At 40.1% G+C, this 18,859-nt stretch overlaps 1 protein-coding gene across 7 annotated transcripts in view; it reads right to left on the bottom strand.

Annotated features, from left to right (window-relative positions):
- The window catches only part of MBP (myelin basic protein), a 148,858-nt gene that overhangs the window by 103,783 nt on the left and 26,216 nt on the right, over positions 1 to 18,859 (bottom strand). For all 7 annotated transcript variants that reach the window (XM_072998733.2, XM_072998735.2, XM_072998736.2 and 4 more), the window contains exon 2: positions 1,824 to 1,896. In XM_072998733.2, coding sequence (XP_072854834.2) covers positions 1,824 to 1,871 — 48 coding nt within the window. In that variant the 5' untranslated portion in view covers positions 1,872 to 1,896. The remainder of the gene's footprint in view (positions 1 to 1,823; positions 1,897 to 18,859) is intronic.

The raw sequence follows: 18,859 nt of genomic DNA, 5'->3' as shown, positions 1-18,859 counted from the left end.
AAAGGCTTTCACGACTGGGATCTAATGGTTGTTGTGGGTTTTTTGCTCTGGCCATGTTCTGAAGGTTGGTCTTCCTAATGTTTCGCCAGTCTCTGTGGCTGGCATCTTCAGAGGACAGCACTCTGTGCTCTGGTGTAGTTTGCTTGGGAATGGAGTATTTTATGGCTGTGGGATAGACTTTTGTCCTATTCAGGGGACGGGTGATTAGTGTGTCTTGTTGTGGGTGTATTGTTGTGCTAAGGAGAAAAGATTGTCTGTCACTGTGATTGATGGGTGTCATTAGCTGGTCTTTTGTGTGTAGTGATCCCCGGTCCTTGTGGCTGGGTAGAGTTTGTTGACCTTTTGCACGCTGTATTTTTGAGATCTGGGAGCCAAGTTTTGTTGAGTTCAAACTTTCCTCAGAAATGTTTATCTGTCCCAAATGATTGCTACAAGCCTCATCTATTGGTAATCCAGTGGTTCCCAGCTTTGGGTCCCCAGATGTTCTTGGACTTAAACTCCCAGAAGCCTTCACCACTTGCTATGCTGGCCAGGATTTCTGGGTGGGGGGAATGTGTAGCCTGCAAAATTAATTTGTAAACCGCCCAGAGAGTGCTTGAAGAACTATATAAACAGCACGCTTTGCTTTGCTTTTGATGGTATTGATGGTATTGAACGTTGTTGAGAGGTTCAGCAGAACCAACAGACACGGTCTCCCTGTTTAGTTACTGGCACAAGTGATCTACCAAGGTGACCAAAATTCTTTCTGTTGCATAATCAGGCCCACCCAGCCAATCCTCCCCAAGCTGTTCATATATGCCAGAAGGGGCAAGGATAAAGTACACATGTTGTAGTTTCACACCTGTCCAAGGATCCTGTCCACATTCTCAGACAACACAAACTGAAATACATCCATTCTTAAAGGACAAACAGAGCCCAAAGTTACACCAACAGGATATGCATCAGCTACACTGTCTCAGTCACAACAGATTCAAGCAATGTTGCATTCTTTTCATTTCAACAGTGCCCTCTCAAAAACACTCTAAATGGTCGTTACAATGTGTGGAAATATCTGGCAAAACCAGACAGACAGCTTATCTTCAAAGAAGTGGGGAAAAAGTAGAACAGTTCAACATGAAACTACACCATCTGAATCCTTTTGCTTATCAGTGCTATGATCGTTTCAGCAAATCACCTCAAAATAGCTTATCTTTTCCCTGAACCTTTGTAAAGCTCTGTGGCTTAGAAACTAATGGCCACTCCTTTCTTCCTCTCATTGCCATGTTTTGCTGTATTGGGATAAATATGAAGGTTTTCTGAAATCCCCATACAAAATATTTCTTAATCAATGTATGTAATATTTTTGTGTTGTTTTTATTAGTTGTCTACGTGTATTTGGAAGCCGCCTAGAGTGGTCGTATAGACCAGATGGGCCGGATACAAATCAATCAATCAATCAATCAATCAATCAATCAATCAATCAATCAATCAATCAATCAATCAAACAAATAAACAAACAAACAAACAAACAAACAACAAATTGCTTTTCTTGGAAAGAGAAGAACCACAAAATTTGTGTGAGAGAACTTTTGAATCCTCAAGAGATGCATCTTACTTAGGAGAGCTACTTCAACAGCAGTAATAAAAATAATAATAAAATACATATGTATTAGACTGCAATCTTGACCTCTTTGACTGGAGGATGCGAGGAGATCCACAAGGCTCCTGAAATGATAGTACCTACCAAATGTCAGTGGACTCCAGTAGTAATGTCACCATTATGTCATGCATTGTCTGCAACATTTTGGGGTTTGTCTAATTTCAGGGAAAACATTTTTCCTTACCTTCACCTTCTCAGTACTCTGATCTCGTTTTCCAGCATTGTTTCCCATAGTGATCCTCAAGTTTCTTCTGGAACTACAACAGTAAAAGAAAAAAAAAGACCAGAGTCAGAAATGATTCCAAAATCACCCTTAATTACTGTATGTATCTCAATTTCCTTGGGAAGAACCTGTAACTCTTTAGCAGAAAATAAACTCTGCAAAAAAGGTCTCAGATTCCAACACTCTATTCAATACACAACACTTAGTTCACAGGTATAACTTTCTTAGATGTCCAGTGAATGGTTTACTGTTGTCAGACCTTCAATGGGTCTCCATGGCCAAGCAGGGATTTGGACTCAGGTACTGCCCTTCCCCTTTATTCATAGGATAGCAGGGGCACATCCTCCCACTTTTGGGGCTGAGTCCCTCTTCATGCCACAAACCAGCCTGTTCTTGTGACACCTAAGTCAGATGCTTGCTACCTTGTCCCTTAAATAGCTTGTCTTTAGGGTTGGTATGTTTCATCATCACTCTGCTGAGGGAAAAACACCAACAATTTTAATTGCACATTTGTATAAACTGTGATAAAACAAAAGAGCAGCATCCTGCCTTCTTGATGACAACTTGAAGTCACATGGATTTATTATGAGAAGAGAAACATATGCTGAGCAATTAACACTCTTATATTTTAGAAAGATAATTTTATTTGGTTGTCACGGCAACACAGAAAAACTTCAGCAAGATGGTATGGCTTGTAGCTTGAAATGTCTGAGACTTTCAACACTCATCTTCTACTGACAGGGATAATCCCACTCCCCTTTGCCAAAGGGAAAAAAAACTGGGAAACAATAAAGGGTTGAATATAGCAACTCCCTTGTGACAAATAAACCTGTTTTAATGTGTACAATATTCCAGCAGTTTTCAGCCTTGACATGTGGTGGTAGTGGCGAGGTATTGGGTCTGGCCCAACCAGATATATTCCAGGCCTCTCTTTTATTTTTTATTTTTTAAAACACTTTGTTGAGATATGAAAAGTATGCAGGCAGTATTCTACCCTATTACTCACCTAGAAATCATCTAATCAAAGAACCAGAAACATATGGCTTCCTGTATTTATGTTCTAGATACTCTGCTACAGTTCTCATACACACGGCACTTATCACTACCTGTCTAGCTCTGACCTCATCCCAATATGCTATGAACCACCATAATAATATGAGAAGCTGCATAAACCAAGAGTTAAATGATAGTTATATACACATCCAGTGCTGACCAGGAAATTTTGGAGGCTCTTACACAGAACCTTCTCAATGGACTACAAGAGGCAGGACAAAAAACAGTTGGTTGATCTGGGTTTTTCGGGCTCTTTGGCCGTGTTCTGAAGGTTGTTCTTCCTAACGTTTCGCCAGTCTCTGTGAGTTCCTACTCCAGTCCTCTGAAGATGCCGGCCACAGAGACTGGTGAAACGTTAGGAAGAACAACCTTCAGAACACGGCCAAAGAGCCCGAAAAACCCACAACAACCATTAGATCTCAGCCGTGAAAGCCTTCGTGAACACATCAAAAAACAGTTCTTCTGAATCATCCCCTACCCCAATCCTACTGTCAAAATGAGAATATTGTTGTTGTTGGGGCAGTGGGTATGTTGTCAGTCTTGGTCCCCAATAAATGTAATGCCAACATTTGGACCCTTCCCAGTGCATATACTGAACATCAGTTACAAGCAGCCCAAACCTTACCATGTTTCCTCAGGATTAAGTCACTCTGACTTTAATGGGAGTGACCTCCAGGCAAATATTACAAAGATTACAGTCTTCAGGCCACAGGAAGCCTCAAGAATGTTATTTAGGTAGCTGATTACATTTCATCCTTCTTGTTGCTCTGTTAAAATCTGCCACACCATATTAATTTTTCAGGGGACAAGGAGAACAACAAACATTAGGACAAACAGTTAATTTGCAGGCAAGCTTCTATTGATTTGACTACATTGGTTATTATTTGATTTACCAATCAGGTAAATCAAATAAAAGGTAGCGGAGTTCTGAATACTTTAGCAAGAAGGATTAGATAAGAAGAATTAAACCTTCCCCATATTGAAATGCAAATTCGTTTCCCCAAATTCGTTTAATATATATAGGAGTGTCATTTCATATCTTTTTCTCTCCACTGTTTTTTAAAGGGTACACCCCAAAATAACCTCCATGAATGAGACAAATGCATTTGGAAATGGATTTAGTACTTGAAAGCAATAAACAGACTTCAAAGCCATATTCATCTGATGTCTGCTGCCATGTAAAGCACAATGCCTCTGAAGGTTTCCAGTTACTTCTGCATTGATCACACACAGATATATTTTCTAATTCATTATCAACTGTCCAGCCATCACACTGCAAATTAGCTAAAGGCATTTGTAAGTTCTCTAAATTCCAATCATGTTCAAAATCTGACTTCTAAATAGTGCTGTGGTTGATTAGCATAATATACCCACTATTAAGTGACAAGCTACTTCTGGAAGCTAGCAGACAAGAATAAATAAATATCAATCAAGAGCATTTAACTCCCACTCTTTATAGTATACAGCAGTTCTAGTAAAACTGTTGGCAGAACAAGAAAAATAATGCCATTTTACTGACATTTAAGTACTTCCCTTTTATGTTCTCCTGAGTGAATAAAAAAATGCTGACTCTGCAGTATAATGGAACCCCAAAGAGAAGCAAATCACAAATGCAGCCAGGATGTTTTTGAAAGCAGGTGAGAAGAAAGAATAGACAGATCAGGACACTGTTTGGAATGTCAGAGAAAAGCACATGGGGCACAGCAGAATATAAACGCAGTTTTTCCTTTTCAGTATCATAATACATTCACCTTCAACATTCATTTAATCAGGGAATCCCATTTCACAATCCTGGAGGTTGGAAACATTAGTTTTTGGATAACTACTGATTATGACAACTGGAGTACTCCTGGATGAGTAAGAGAAAAAGAGTATTTTTTCTAAACTCTAAATATTTCTATAGCTCAGAGGCAGTGGAATACTGTACCTTTCAGATAAACTTTGGGAGCAAGGAAAATCCTGGTTCAAACTTGGGTTCATACAGTCAGCTTTCAACAAGCAATTCCTTTATCTGCCTCAGCACAAAATCTACAATTTGAGAAGACTAATTATACAGGCCCTCATTAACAATGCTTGTACTGAGATTACAGTTATGAATCACTTCCACACTTGAAATGCAATATACAGTTGCTAAGAATGACCATGTCTGAAAAAAACTGGTATTAGTATCACATATAAAATAGTGATGCACGGGAACACACTTCTAATATTGCATGGCCAGTCACAACAACATTTCATAAGCCATTTTGGACAGGAGGGGGCAGTCCAAACAACACATTGTAACTTTTGAATGGGTTCTTGAATTAGGATCATATTTGGTTAAGTGATTACACATATTTGGCTAAGTGATTGCACACAGTATAGGCTTGCTCTTTTCCACATTTGGAGACAAGTACTTTTAAAATACCTAGGTAAATTTTTGGAAAACAGCCATGATAATTGCTTTGGATGATAAATAGCCAATGAAAAAAAAGAGTCACATTCTGGGATTTCCTCTTGCTTGATGGCTCATTATGAATGGTAGTGAGCACAAACGATGATCTTGTAGATCATTTTGACTACTGACATTGGTGTCATCAACATTTAGGTTGGAGTTTGCTACGTAAAGCCTAAAATCCTCTTTCCTACTGGAATGTAGAAATATTGCAAAGCAATGCCGGGTCCCTTTTTGACATTTTGACTTGTGGATATAAAAACAAAATGCTACACTCATGAAACCAGATGTATTCTGAAGGGCTGAATTAAAACAATCCGGTCTTCTCTTTATTTGGTTATACTTCCAGATTCTCTGCTACAAAGCTAATGGACAGCAATATCGAGAATACATTAATCTTTTCATCCAAGAAACAACAGATCATTACCAAACACATGCTCAAAACCCAGAATCATTCCCAAATAATTATGAAATGTATAAGTGTCATTTATCAAGTTCTTTCAATGGCAACATGAACATCACCTACATACATATCTATCTATCTATCTATCTATCTATCTATCTATCTATCTATCTATCTATCTATCTATCTATCTATCTATCTATCTATCTATCTATCTATCTATCTATCTATCTATCTATCTATCTATCTATCTATCTATCTATCTATCTATCTATTTCCAAGACAGGTGTTTTCCCTTGTGCTTTTAAAAACAACTGCTAAATTCTCTTTCATGCAGACAAAATACAGGTATTATGTGTTATCAGGCTGATTTCAACATATGGCATTTATTTCCAGGGTTTTCTAGGTATAGAGTATTCAGAAATAGTTTACTGTTCCTTTCTTCTGAGGGTTCCTTGGGACTGTGCAGCTTGCCCAAGACTATATAGGCTAGTAGAGTTAATTCATCCTCCATGCAGACTTGTGGGATGGAGTGCACTGGGAGACCACCAATTCTTGTACCTCATTCCCCCACCTTAATAAAGTCCAGCCAGATGCCTACGTCAAAATACCTTGTCTAAAACTATGGAAGACAATTTTAATTTTCAATGAGGTTATAGTGAGGCTCAGTTCAAGTCCCATTATTTTATTTTTAAATGGGGAAACCATTCCCAGATGTAATATGGCATGACAATTATATGAATAATTAAAATTAGATTTCCAAGTGGAAGCCAATGGACTGTGTGCAGCCAGCCAAAATTAAAAAAAGACAAATTACAATTTGTTATTTGATATGTCTAGAAACTAGCACAGCTCTCATGTCAGATTGTTTTCAGATTCCTTTTTTAGCAGCAAAACTTTAATCTTCCATGCTTTTTTCCCTCCTTGCTAACAGGCTGGCTTTTTCATTCTTCAGAGGTGACCAGGCAATATAGAGACACAGCAAGACTTGTTAAGTCTTCCTTCACTCTCTAAGCATTTCTTTTACATCTGCTGTGAGGTAAGGGAGAGTAGGAGATTAATCAGTAGGAACTACATATCTGCAAAAGTACCAGCACAAAACATATCTTAGTAAGTTACTTTTATACTCTAATTCTTAACTTGGAAAAATTAGTTTATAATAATTGACATAATTGTCAAATAACCAGATCCAAATAATCTTTTAAATTTTGGTTGGCTATAAATGGCTTCTATTAGAAAACAAGAAAAATATCTTTAACTTTTCACATATAGTGGTACCTCGTAAGACAATTACCCCTCAAAATGACGAATCCGCATGACAAGGAGGTTTTGCGACCACCATTTTGTTTCGCAAAACAGTGATTCCTATGGGGGAATTTCGGTGGACGACGATTTGGTCCATGCTTCGCGGACCGTTTTTTCGCAAGACGAAAATCTTTACAGCTGATTGTCAGCTTCACAAAATGGCTTCCCTAGGGGGCGATCTTCACTGGATGGGTGTTTTGGGGCCTGTTTTTCGCAAGACAGTGATTTAATACAGCTGATCGGCACTTTGCAAAGCAGCTTCCCTATGGGCGATCTTCGCTTGACGATGACAATTTTCCCCCATTGGAACGCATTAAATGGGTTTCAATGCATTCCAATGGGAAAAAGCTTTTCGTTAGACGATGATTTCGCTAAACAGCGATTTTCACAGAACGAATTATCATTGTCATGTGGGGCACCACTGTATTTGGCATGCAATATTACACTTGGAAACAGTTTCTGTATCTAAAAATAAAATAATGCAATCTGAGTTTAGTGAAAACGTCACTAAAGTAAAAATAAAAATAAAAATAAAATTCCCTCCCATGTTAGGAATTGTAGTCCATTCACCTACTACTCCAAGCGCACAATAACTTTAGAAAAAGAAGCATTTCACCAATTCTCTCCTGCCATTCTCTTCTTGGATAAGCTTACCACACTTTTAGGGCAGCAGCGACAGTATTCTACATCATTGCTTCCTACATTTGGAAAGGAATAGGTCTATAGGGCAAATGTTCTTGCTTGTGTCTAGAGCCTTCAAGTAAACAAGAATATCTGCCCTGTACAGCGGCTGTGTTCCACTTGTAGAAAGCAACAGCAAAGAGGAAATAGCCCTTCCTCTCTAAGCATGGGTGAACTTATCTGGTGAACTTATCTGGCGGCATGACAGAGCAGTGTTTATGAAATCCTTTCATTTCCTAAGGGCATGGTGTATCTGGGATAGTAGATGCATACACATATATATTTTCTGTGCCCCTCAGCGTTGTGCATTTGATGCAAATATTCTTCTTGCCCTTGCTACAGCTGTGCTATTCCACAGTCCAGAGGAAGCATGTTGTTCCCCCTTTTTAGTAACACTGCTGATCTCTATACTAGAACTTCTTCAACTGTTGCAATAGCCTCATGTCAGTGCTTGACCCTAACTCCAGTGAATTGAAGGCAGGCTGTATATTATCCCCCAGCTTATTTAATTTATATGCAGAATACATCATGTGAAAGGCTGGATTGGAGGAATCCCAAGCCGGAATTAAGATTGCTGGAAGAAATATCAACAACCTCCGATATGCAGATGATACCACTCTGATGGCAGAAAGTGAGGAGGAATTAAGGAACCTTGTAATGAGGGTGAAAGAGGAGAGTCAAAAAATGGTCTGAAACTCAACATCAAAAAAACTAAGATCATGGCCACTGGTCCCATCACCTCCTGGCAAATAGAAGGGGAAGATATGGAAGCAGTGACAGATTTTACTTTCTTGGGCTCCATGATCACTGCAGATGGAGACAGCAGCCATGAAATTAAAAGACGCCTGCTTCTTGGGAGGAAAGCGATGACAAACCTTGACAGCATCTTAAAAAGCAGAGACATCACCTTGCCAACAAAAGTCCAAATAGTCAAAGCTATGGTTTTTCCTGTAGCAATGTATGGAAGTGAGAGCTGGACCATAAAGAAAGCTGACCGCCAAAGAATTGATGCTTTTGAATTGTGGTGCTGGAGGAGGCTCTTGAGAGTCCCCTGGACTGCAAGGAGAACAAACCTATCCATTCTAAAGGAAATCAAACCTGAGTGCTCACTGGAAGGACAGATCTTGAAGCTGAGGCTCCAATACTTTGGCCATCTGATGAGAAGAGAAGACTCCTTGGAAAAGACCCTGATGTTGGGAAAGTGTCAAGGCAAGAGGAGAAGGGGATGACAGAGGATGAGATGGTTGGACAGTGTCATTGAAGCAACCAACATGAATTTGACACCACTCCAGGAGGGAGTGGAAGACAGGAGGGCCTGGCATGCTCTGGTCCATGGGGTCATGAAGAGTTGGACATGACTAGACGACGAGGACTGTACATAAATCTCCTCTTCTCTATTTTATCCTCACATTAACCCTCAGAGTGTGTAACTGGCCACACAGTGAGGTTACAGTCAAGAGGGGATTTGAACCTGCGCTTCCCAAGTTCTTGCCCAGTGTTGTAACTCCTGAAATGCCTGGCCTTTATGATATTAACAATCGTTTGAAGGAGACTGCAGAACTTCTAAAGGTCTTAATATTGCTGGCCATGTTCCTACATTGGAAAGACACATCTGAATTAAGAAGCAAAGAATAGTAATTAAATTTGTTATTCCTGTTGATTTTGTCTGTCTTAACTCGACAATACACGTTGACATGGAATTTTCAAACCTCACAAGACTTCTCATCTACAGGCAAGAACATGACAATAAATGCTATTTTATTTCCTCACCAGAATGTCTGCAATTTACACAAACTGTCTCTGTGCAAAAGTTAAAGAACCTGTGCAGACATAAGAACCATGTACAAAAGGGGTAGTTGATTGTTTTTAAAAAACTTGAACGATCTTTCCAATGCATCTAATCCTTCAAAGTCTATGCAACAATGTTGCAGCCCCTGTCATTTTGTATAATTTGCATTACAACAGCATTGGTTTTATTCTGCTGCTAGGCAATTCTAATTAATTTGTGTGAAAAACTGTTCTCCTTTTCAGTCTCTTCTGTTGGGAGGGCCACAAAATACTTCACTTTTTCATGGGTGAGGAACATAATGGTTTCATTCCTCAGACTCACACCCAAAGACAAGATAAGCCAGGATTTACAGTCTATCACAGAAGTGAGTACACCGCCTTACATTTCATAAATATTTTATATAATTTTTCATGTGACAACACTGAAGAAATGACACTTGACTACAATGTAAAGCAGTGAGTATACAGCTTGTATAACAGTGTAAATGAGCTGTCCCCACAAAATAACGCAACACATTAATGTCTAAACCACTGGCACCAAAAGTAAGTACATCCCTAAGTGACAATGTCCAAATTGGGCCTAAGTAGACGTTTTCCCTCCCTGTTAGTGTCACAAGTTTCAGGTGTGAAGGGGAAGCAGGTGTTATCGCTCTCACTCTCTCAGACTAGTCACTGGAAGTTCCACATGACACCTCATATTAATGAACTAGCGGAGGATCTGAAAAAACGAATTGTTGCTTTATATAAAGATGGCCTAGGCTATAAGAAGATTGCCAAAACCTGAAACTGAGTTGCAGCACGGTGGCCAAGACCATACAGCAGTTTAACAGGACAGGTTCCACTCAGAACAGGCCTCATCATGGTCAACCAAAGAACCTCACTGTCGTATCCAGAGGTTGGCTTTGGAAAATAGATGTATGAGTGCTGCCAGCATTGCTGCAGAGGTTGAAGGGGATCAGAGGGCCAGACTGTCAGTGGTCAGACCATACACCACACACTGCATCAAATTGGTCTCCAGGGCTGTCGTCCCAGAAGGAAGCCTCTTCTAAAGATGATGCACAAAAAAGCCCGCATACAGTTTACTGAAGACAAGCAGACTAAGGACATGGATTTCTTGAACCATGTCCTGTGGTCCAGTGAGACCAAGATAAACTTATTTGGTTCAGATCATGTCAAGCATGTGTGGCGGCAACCAGGTGAGGACTACAAAGACAAGTGTGTTATGCCTACAGTCAAGTATGGTGGTGGGAGTGTTGTGGTCTGGGGCTGCATGAGTGCTGCCAGCACTGGGGAATTACAGTTCATTAAGGGAACCACGAATGCCAATATGTACTGTGACATACTGAAGCAGAGCATGATCCCCTCCCTTCAGAGACTGGGCCGCAGGGCACTATTCCAATATGATAATGATGTGAAACACACCTCCAAAACGACCACTGACTTGCTAAAGAAACCGAGGGTAAAGGTGATGGACTGGCCAAGCATGTCTCCAGACCTAAATTCTATTGAGCATCTGTGGAGCATCCTGAAACAGAAGGTGGAGGTGCGCAAGGTCTCTGACATCCACCAGCTCTGCGATGTCATCATGGAGGAGGGGAAGAGGACTCCAGTGGCAACCTGTGAAGCTCTGGTGAACTCTATGCCCAAGAGAGTTAAGGCAGTGCTGGAAAATAATGGTGGCCACACAAAATATTGACACTTTGTGCCCAATTTGGACATTGTCACTTAGGAGTGTACTCTTGTTGCCAGCAGTTTAGACATTAATGGCTGTGTGTTGCATTATTTTGAGGGGACAGCACATTTACACTGTTATACAAGCTGTATCATTTCTTCAGTGTTAACATGTGAAAAGATATACTAAAATATTTATGAAGTGTGAGGGGGTGTACTCACTTCTGTGATATACTGTATCTTCGTAGACTGCAAAGAGAAACTTAGTTAACATTCTCAGTTTGCCACTACAGTATGAAAAGTCATGTTCTACAGTGTATGGCCATTGAATGGGGAATGTGATGTAGGTATCAGGGGTCACAACTGCACTCTTCCTCTTACATGACTTTTAACTGCATGAAGTGAACAAGCATAAATGAGAAAGAAAAGAAAAATATTTCTGAATCAAGGTTACCACCTGGATTTCTGAAAACTGGTTTTGTATAGATACAAAATGGCCGAATTGTTAACATTTTACATTTAAATCAACCATTGTGCAAATCAGAAGCAATGGTATAATCAGCCATGAAGACACATTATAAAATAAATGGGATTTTTTGGGGTATCTTTGGATTTTAAATCCCATAATTCTACATGCTGGGAGTTCCACGTGACCTACAGACATGTAAGTGTGGCTCATTCAGGAGGAAAGGTCTAAGTTGGAAGGCTCTGTGGCCTAGCAAGGCCTAACTTCCTGTTCAGAATTGATACTGCCTGTAGGTTAGATTGAACTCCCAGAATGGAGAATTATGAGATTTCCAAAAACCATGAAAAATCCTATGCCTAGAAATACCGTATTTTACCGTGTATAAAATGACACTTTTCCCTAAAATAATTAGAGGAAAAATTGAGTGTCATTTTATACATGGAAGGAAGCAGTCATGTGCACACTCGGGCGCCTCTTCCTGCCACTGCTGCTGCCCAATTGCCTCTTCCAGAGCTCACGGCTTGTCTCCTCTGGTGGCCCCGAAACAGCAGCAGCCAGAGGCAGAGGCGAAGGAGCATTCACACGGGCTCAGGTGGCACTTGCTGCTGCCTTCCCCACCCGCCTGATCACCACGTCCAGTGGGACTGACGGGCTCAGCTCACCTCGCCACCTTGTCTCCTCAGGTGGCGGTGGCAGCAGGAGGCAGAGGCGAAGGAAAACAAGCATTCGCGCGTCCTTGGGCGTCTCTTCCTGCTGCCACTGCCAGATCACCTCCTCCAGTGATTGTCTCCTTAGGGCAGGGGACAAGGCAGCGACGTGAGCTGCAGGTGAGCCCCAGCAGTCGGCAGTCGCACTGGAGAAGGTGACTGGGCAGGCAGCAGAAACAGCAGCAGCAGCAGGAGATGGAAGTGGAGGAGCAGTTGCCCATTAATTTCTCCTCTGCCTCCACCAAGGGTCAAAATTAGGGGGTTGTTTTATACATTGGGGGACATATACATGGTAAAATACGGTAATATAACTCCACATCCAAACCTCATGATCCCATCACATCTGACATCTTGCTGCAGAATGCATATTGCATTTGAGGTGGTATGAGGAGATATGAAAGCCCTGCCTCCAGTGATTCATCTGTGACGACCCAGTCATACAAGCCAGTACTTAGTATTATTATTATTATTATTATTATTTATTTAATTTATATCCCGCCTATCTAGTCGTGGTGGACTACTCTAGGCGGCCATTAGAGGCATATATATATATGAAAGAATTATTGAAAGTTTTGCATACTATTCTATTTCTGTATTTTAATTGCAGCATGCCTGCTCTGTAATAAATTAAAAGCAAATGAAGAAATGCGTTAATTTCTTTAGTTCAGCATGGGGATGTTGCAATAAATTAAATATACATAATTAGTTTTCAACCAAACCAATTGTTAATCAAAGCAATATGACCAGAATAATATTTAAATCTATTATGATTTAGCAGATGTTTTCTTCACTGCTTCAAACAGTGTCCCCCAGTAACACTTTCCAAACCACAAATATTTCATATGGTTGCATAACATAGTATTTCACAGTTTTAGAGATGCATTGCTCACACTTCCCAGATGTTTTTAAAAATAACACTCAACACTACAATTCAGCATTTCCTTTCAAAACTAAGATACATTTCCTATTGCAGAATTATTATTTTTTCTTTCCCATGTATTAACTGGAAAGTCGCTTGGTAACACATGACTATTATGAAGCTAAATCATCACCCTTGAGTAGCACTTGAAAACTATGTCATCCTGGTTTCCCTGGGGAAGATATTGGAACAGTATTTGGCTGAAATCCATTTTTGGCCCCAACTAGAGTAGATAGGGTGAAACAATGGAACTTAGGAAAGTGTGAACTTACCAAGTTCTAATTAATTCAATGCCTCTACTCTAGCTAAGCCTAACAATTGGACTGAGGTACTTACAGTGGCGCCTCTACTTACGAACTTAATCCATCCTAGAAAATGTTCTTAAGTCAAAATGTTCATAAGTCGAAACAGCATTTCCCATAGGGATGCATTGAAAATCGATTATCCATTCCAGCTGTTTTGTTTGTATGTAGAGGCACTGTTTGTAAGTTGAAACATTAGTTCCCATAGAAACTAATGCAAAACCAGTTAATCCGTTCTCTACCACTAGGGGGAGATTTTTTTTAACCTAAAATGGCTTAGGTTAAAAAAAGAGCAGGAAAGGAAGAAGGGAGGGAACAATGGGGAACAAGTTTACACCAACACCTTTTAAACCAAACACCTTTTAAACCAAACCAAGCACCTTTTAAATCTTTTAAACCAAATCAAACACCTTTTAAATAAAACACATTTTAAACCAAACCAAGCACCTGGGGAGCAGAGAGAGAGAGAGAGAGAGAGAGAGAGAGAGAGAGAGAGAGAAGAATGGGGGGGGGAGAGAGACTTGAGTCCATTTTAGAGCAAACCAGCCAGCACAGACCCTGCAGAAAGGGTCTGCAAGACCCATCACAGCACTGAAACCTAACCCCCCACACACCTAGCCCAAACCCAAGCTGCAAGGGAAGCATGCAGGAACCATTGCAAATTTATTTATTTATTTATTTATTTGATTTTTACCCCGCCCCTCTAGACCATGTCTTTCTGCAAAGAAAACAAACAGAGCAGATCAGAAATGCACAGAAATCAAAGGAAAAAGCAAGTGAAGCATGCAGGAACCATTGCAAAAACAAATGGAGCAGATCAGAAATGCAAAGAAAATAAAGCAAAAAGCATGCAAGACACATCGAAAATGGGGAAACCCCCCCAAAAGCAACTAACCCCCAAGACCCCCCCAAGACCCATCAGAAATGAGGGGAAAAACCAAAAATCAAACTCCCCCAAGACCCATCAGAAATGGGGGAAAACACTCCAAAAAGCAACGAACCCCCCATCGGAAATGCAACCACCCCAAAAAACAAACAACCCCGCAGACCCATCACAGCAACATAACCCCCCAGCCAAAAACTGCACTGCAAAAATACCCAGAAGAGTTTTTAAAAAGTATAAAGCATCACCTTACCTTAGCAGGCAGCCTTCTTGGATCGCACACTCCCTAACTGCCAGGGCAAAAGAGCTACAAAGAAGCAGCCTCGTCACCACCTATAGTTAGCTATGAATTTCCCAGCCTCTTCCCCTGCCTATTTGTCTTTGTAAGTGGAAGCTCCGTTCGCAAGAAGAAGCAAACTTTTGAACTTCGAAATGTTCATATGTAGGGGCGTTCGTAAGTAGAGGCATCACTGTACCAACAAGACATCTATACACAAATGTATGCCTGAAGCCACCTTTCAGAATGCTTATATGTAATCTCTCCTCAACAAACAACTGGCAGTTCCTTTAGAGTAGCCTGTACGTGTGGGAAATTGGGGGTGAACGATAGAGGCAGGAATTTTTTGGACTACAAATGCTTCATTCTGTCAGGTGACCAAATACTTTGCTTCTGCCTTCTGAGGAAATACTTGCATTGCAGTTAATCACTATTGTTCACTTCATTTACCAGTAAACAAATTTGATTTTGGATATTTATTCATATATGCATTGGTAGGCAATTAACAGGTTTTTCACATTGTCACAAAATGTTATGGAATAATAATTACACTCATTTTTTTTAATTGACTTTTACAAAAATGCCAGTGTAGAACTAAACCACATGAGTTCCTGTTTGCTGTGTTGAATGGAGACATTTAATTGCTTGGTATCTAGCAGTCACAACTCCTTGATGCACTTCCTTTTTTCACAGTATGATTCAGACAAACCTTTCAGTTCCATCTTGTCTTATGCGAAACGCATTTGGAATGTAGTTTGTTTTGACCAAAGCCTTTAAAATATTTTTTCACTAGGGCCTTGAAAATCCAAAACACAGATTTCTGTGAAATTTTCACTTAGCTCCACAAACCTATATTTTCAGAATTATGTAATTAGTTAGCAATACATGAAGCTGAAAATATTTTTTTTTTATTTTGCATTTGTGACATTTTAGCTTCTGTCAAAAAGATTGCAGGTTCCTATTAATAATAAAGAAGGTATCGAACTATAACACAGTAATTATCTGTTATTTTTTTAATATGTTTATACAAAGGTGACCAACACCAATGGTTTTACTTCAGCTCTCAAAAGCTATTCCAAATAAGCCTTCTTAAATGTAGTGGACAAACTCATGGCATGGGAGAAGAGTCTAAATAGGGTGAAAGCAATTTGGTACATAGCTCTATACTTCATGTGGCACATATACTGGAGGATACAGCTTTTAGGGTATTAATTGACTATTATAGGTTGCCCCAAAGGACAGGACAAGAAACACTGCATGGAAATTGCAGGGAAACACGTTTCTAGTAAAAATACAAGGAGGCTTTCTGTTATATGAGGGTGTTGTTAGTGAAACAGACCATCTAGGGAAGTGGTACACTCTCCTTTGCTGGAAGTATTTCAGCAGACACTGGACGGTCATATGTCAGAGATGTTGTAGTCCACATTGGACAGTTTCCAGCAGGAGATTTGATTAGATGACTGTTGTGGTCCTTCCTAGGTTGTCACCTAGCTCAAGTGCTTGGTGTGTGTTTTGTGCCATCATGTCGGAACCGTCTTATAGCTATCCTAAAAGGGATTTCAAAGTAACTGAAATATTTAATAAGAGGTTTTGCCAGTTCCACTCCCACAAATGAGTTTCCAAGATGAAGTGGGGATCTGAACCTTGTTCTCTAGCATCCTAGTCCATCACTCTTTTCACTACACCAATGGTTCTCAAACTGGGTCCCCAGAAACTCTTGGACTGCAACTCCCAGAAATCCTGGCCAGCACAGCAAGTGCTGAAGGCTTCTGGGAAATGCAGTCTAAGAACATCAGAGGACCAAAATTTGAGAACCACTGCACTACACCACATTGGGAATCCCATGTGCTCTAGTGGATATTATATATGTATGGCATGCAGGCATGCTGAAGCTTATGATATACATAGTATAGATGAAGATTCTTTAATATTTCTTTTCATCTGAGTGTATAGGTCTAACATGAAATAAACGTAAAAACTGTTCTCTTAGGAGGGGAAGGAGCCTCATGCACTTTGAAACTTACTCTAGCAGGTACTGTAGCCACTTCTCACCTAAAACTGTTCTAATAAAGGTATCGTTCAACTGTAGATTTTATATATACGTGTCCCCCTCAGGAATTAGCACAGCTATATCTGTTTGCCTAGCTTTAGCCATTCTGAACAGAGTCTACTACCAAAGAAATAACATTTTTATTGTCTCCAGAAAGGTTTCATGGAAGGCTCCACCACTTCCAGTTAGTAAGTACTACAATTTGTTTGTTTGTTTTAATTTAGTGCATCACCTAAACTTTAACTTCTAACACCAATTGTTTATGGACTATAATGTTTCACTGTATTTATACCTAGTGTCAACTCATGAACAAGTGTTCTTGCCCAGAATGTCTGGATTGCAGCCAGTATTTGTATTTTTTGGAAAGACTGACCAGCCATACCCCAGTATGCATCTCTGTAGGTAATCTAAAACCTATACAGCTTTCAGTGATTTTTTTTTCCAGCTGGCAATCTCCTAATATTGACATTTTCTATGAGGAAACTCCCATCAGCTTAATCATGCAGATGCATACCTCTTATGCAAGCACAACATAGCACAAGTGGAAGGCATTTTTTCTCCACAGAGATTGCCAGTGAGGGATTAGCAGTATTTGAGCAAGCAGCACAATCCTATGTTACAATGTTGGGAAGATTTTCTGTTCAGTGAAAGCTTAATAGGACATTGGCCTGAAGTTGAAGTTCTCATGATTCTGATTTTTGTGCTCCTTTTAAATATTTCTGGCATTAAGTCAAATTGCATAAGCTGCAATGCAAAGCATCACTAGCTAATGCTAACACTTGTGGTCATGCTCTTGTCATGTGACTTAGCACAAAGCCAAGAATGTGAGTGCAACTCATTAATTTGTGACAATTCACTGCTGCAGTTTATGCAATTACATTTACTCTGGCATAAATCCCAACAAGATTCTCGCCATTATTTCAAATTTTGACTTGGATGCTAGTATAGGAGGTAGCTATTGACCAGGAGTGAACAGGAATTGAATTGGGAGGGGCAGTCCCATCCCTCGGGTACCCCCTATGGATCTTTAACAACTACTTTGGAGCTTTTAAAAGAAGTATGCACAGTTGCAGAAAAAAAGATTTCTTGTTTCTCCAGTAGATTCTGTGGGACGTAGACAGAAATATGCAGCATGATAGAAACCACTGAAGTTGTCTTAGGCATTATCTAAACCCTGATCAAACATGTGAAGGGGGATTATGCTAGCCTTCTTCATGTTGAAAACTGGGGTTCAAGATCATATGCAGAGACTTCGTGTACAAGTTATTGTGCTCCATGAAGCTTTCCTCACATGGAAGAGAAGAGATAGAGAGCAGCAGGGTTAGTTTGCTTTTTTGTTCCCATATGTGGTTTAATTCTTTTACTAAACCTCACGTACAAAGTACCTATGGTTAACACAAACTCACTGCACTAGTCCTCAGTACTAACATCCAGATGCTGCACATGGCTGTTTGTAAAGGGTCGTAATCATGCAAAAGACTGCTGGCATTTAGCTGTACATGTACATGATCCTCTTTTCTAGACTATTGCAATCAAAGTGTCCACATCAGGGTCAGTGCCAAACGAGTCAATGGCGGAGCTGCAATGATGGCTCAAGATGTTTCACTACCCAAAAAAGAGAAGCAAGTGGTGACCAGGCACCTTGTAGCACCCAAGGACACTCAAATTGTCTTGGTACCTGAGATGGAAACTCCAAAGGCCCACTTCACTGGCAATCAGAAGAAAATAATGATAAACTACATAATAATTTGCTGCCCTTCCTTGACCATCCACATCTGCTGCCTGAGGTGTTCATCCCTCTCCTAATAAGAGAGCCAGCGTGAGGACCAGGTGACCAACTGCATTCCTGCTGTCTACATAGTCTTCAAACACAAGAATGCTGACCCTCTTTTTGAGTTGTTGCCAAGCCATGGAATTCTACCGTCTTGCCCATAACATCTATTGAACTTCAGATTTGCCATACAGCATGACAAAGATTAAGAATGGGCAACATAACATTACTATATGTTTAGCTATTCTTTCATAAGGTGTAGCACAATTAGCTTTTCACATACGTTA

The sequence above is a fragment of the Pogona vitticeps genome, chromosome 4, assembly GCF_051106095.1.
Source record: "Pogona vitticeps strain Pit_001003342236 chromosome 4, PviZW2.1, whole genome shotgun sequence".
NCBI lineage: Eukaryota > Metazoa > Chordata > Lepidosauria > Squamata > Agamidae > Pogona > Pogona vitticeps.
This window is presented reverse-complemented; position numbering and strand designations above follow the sequence as displayed.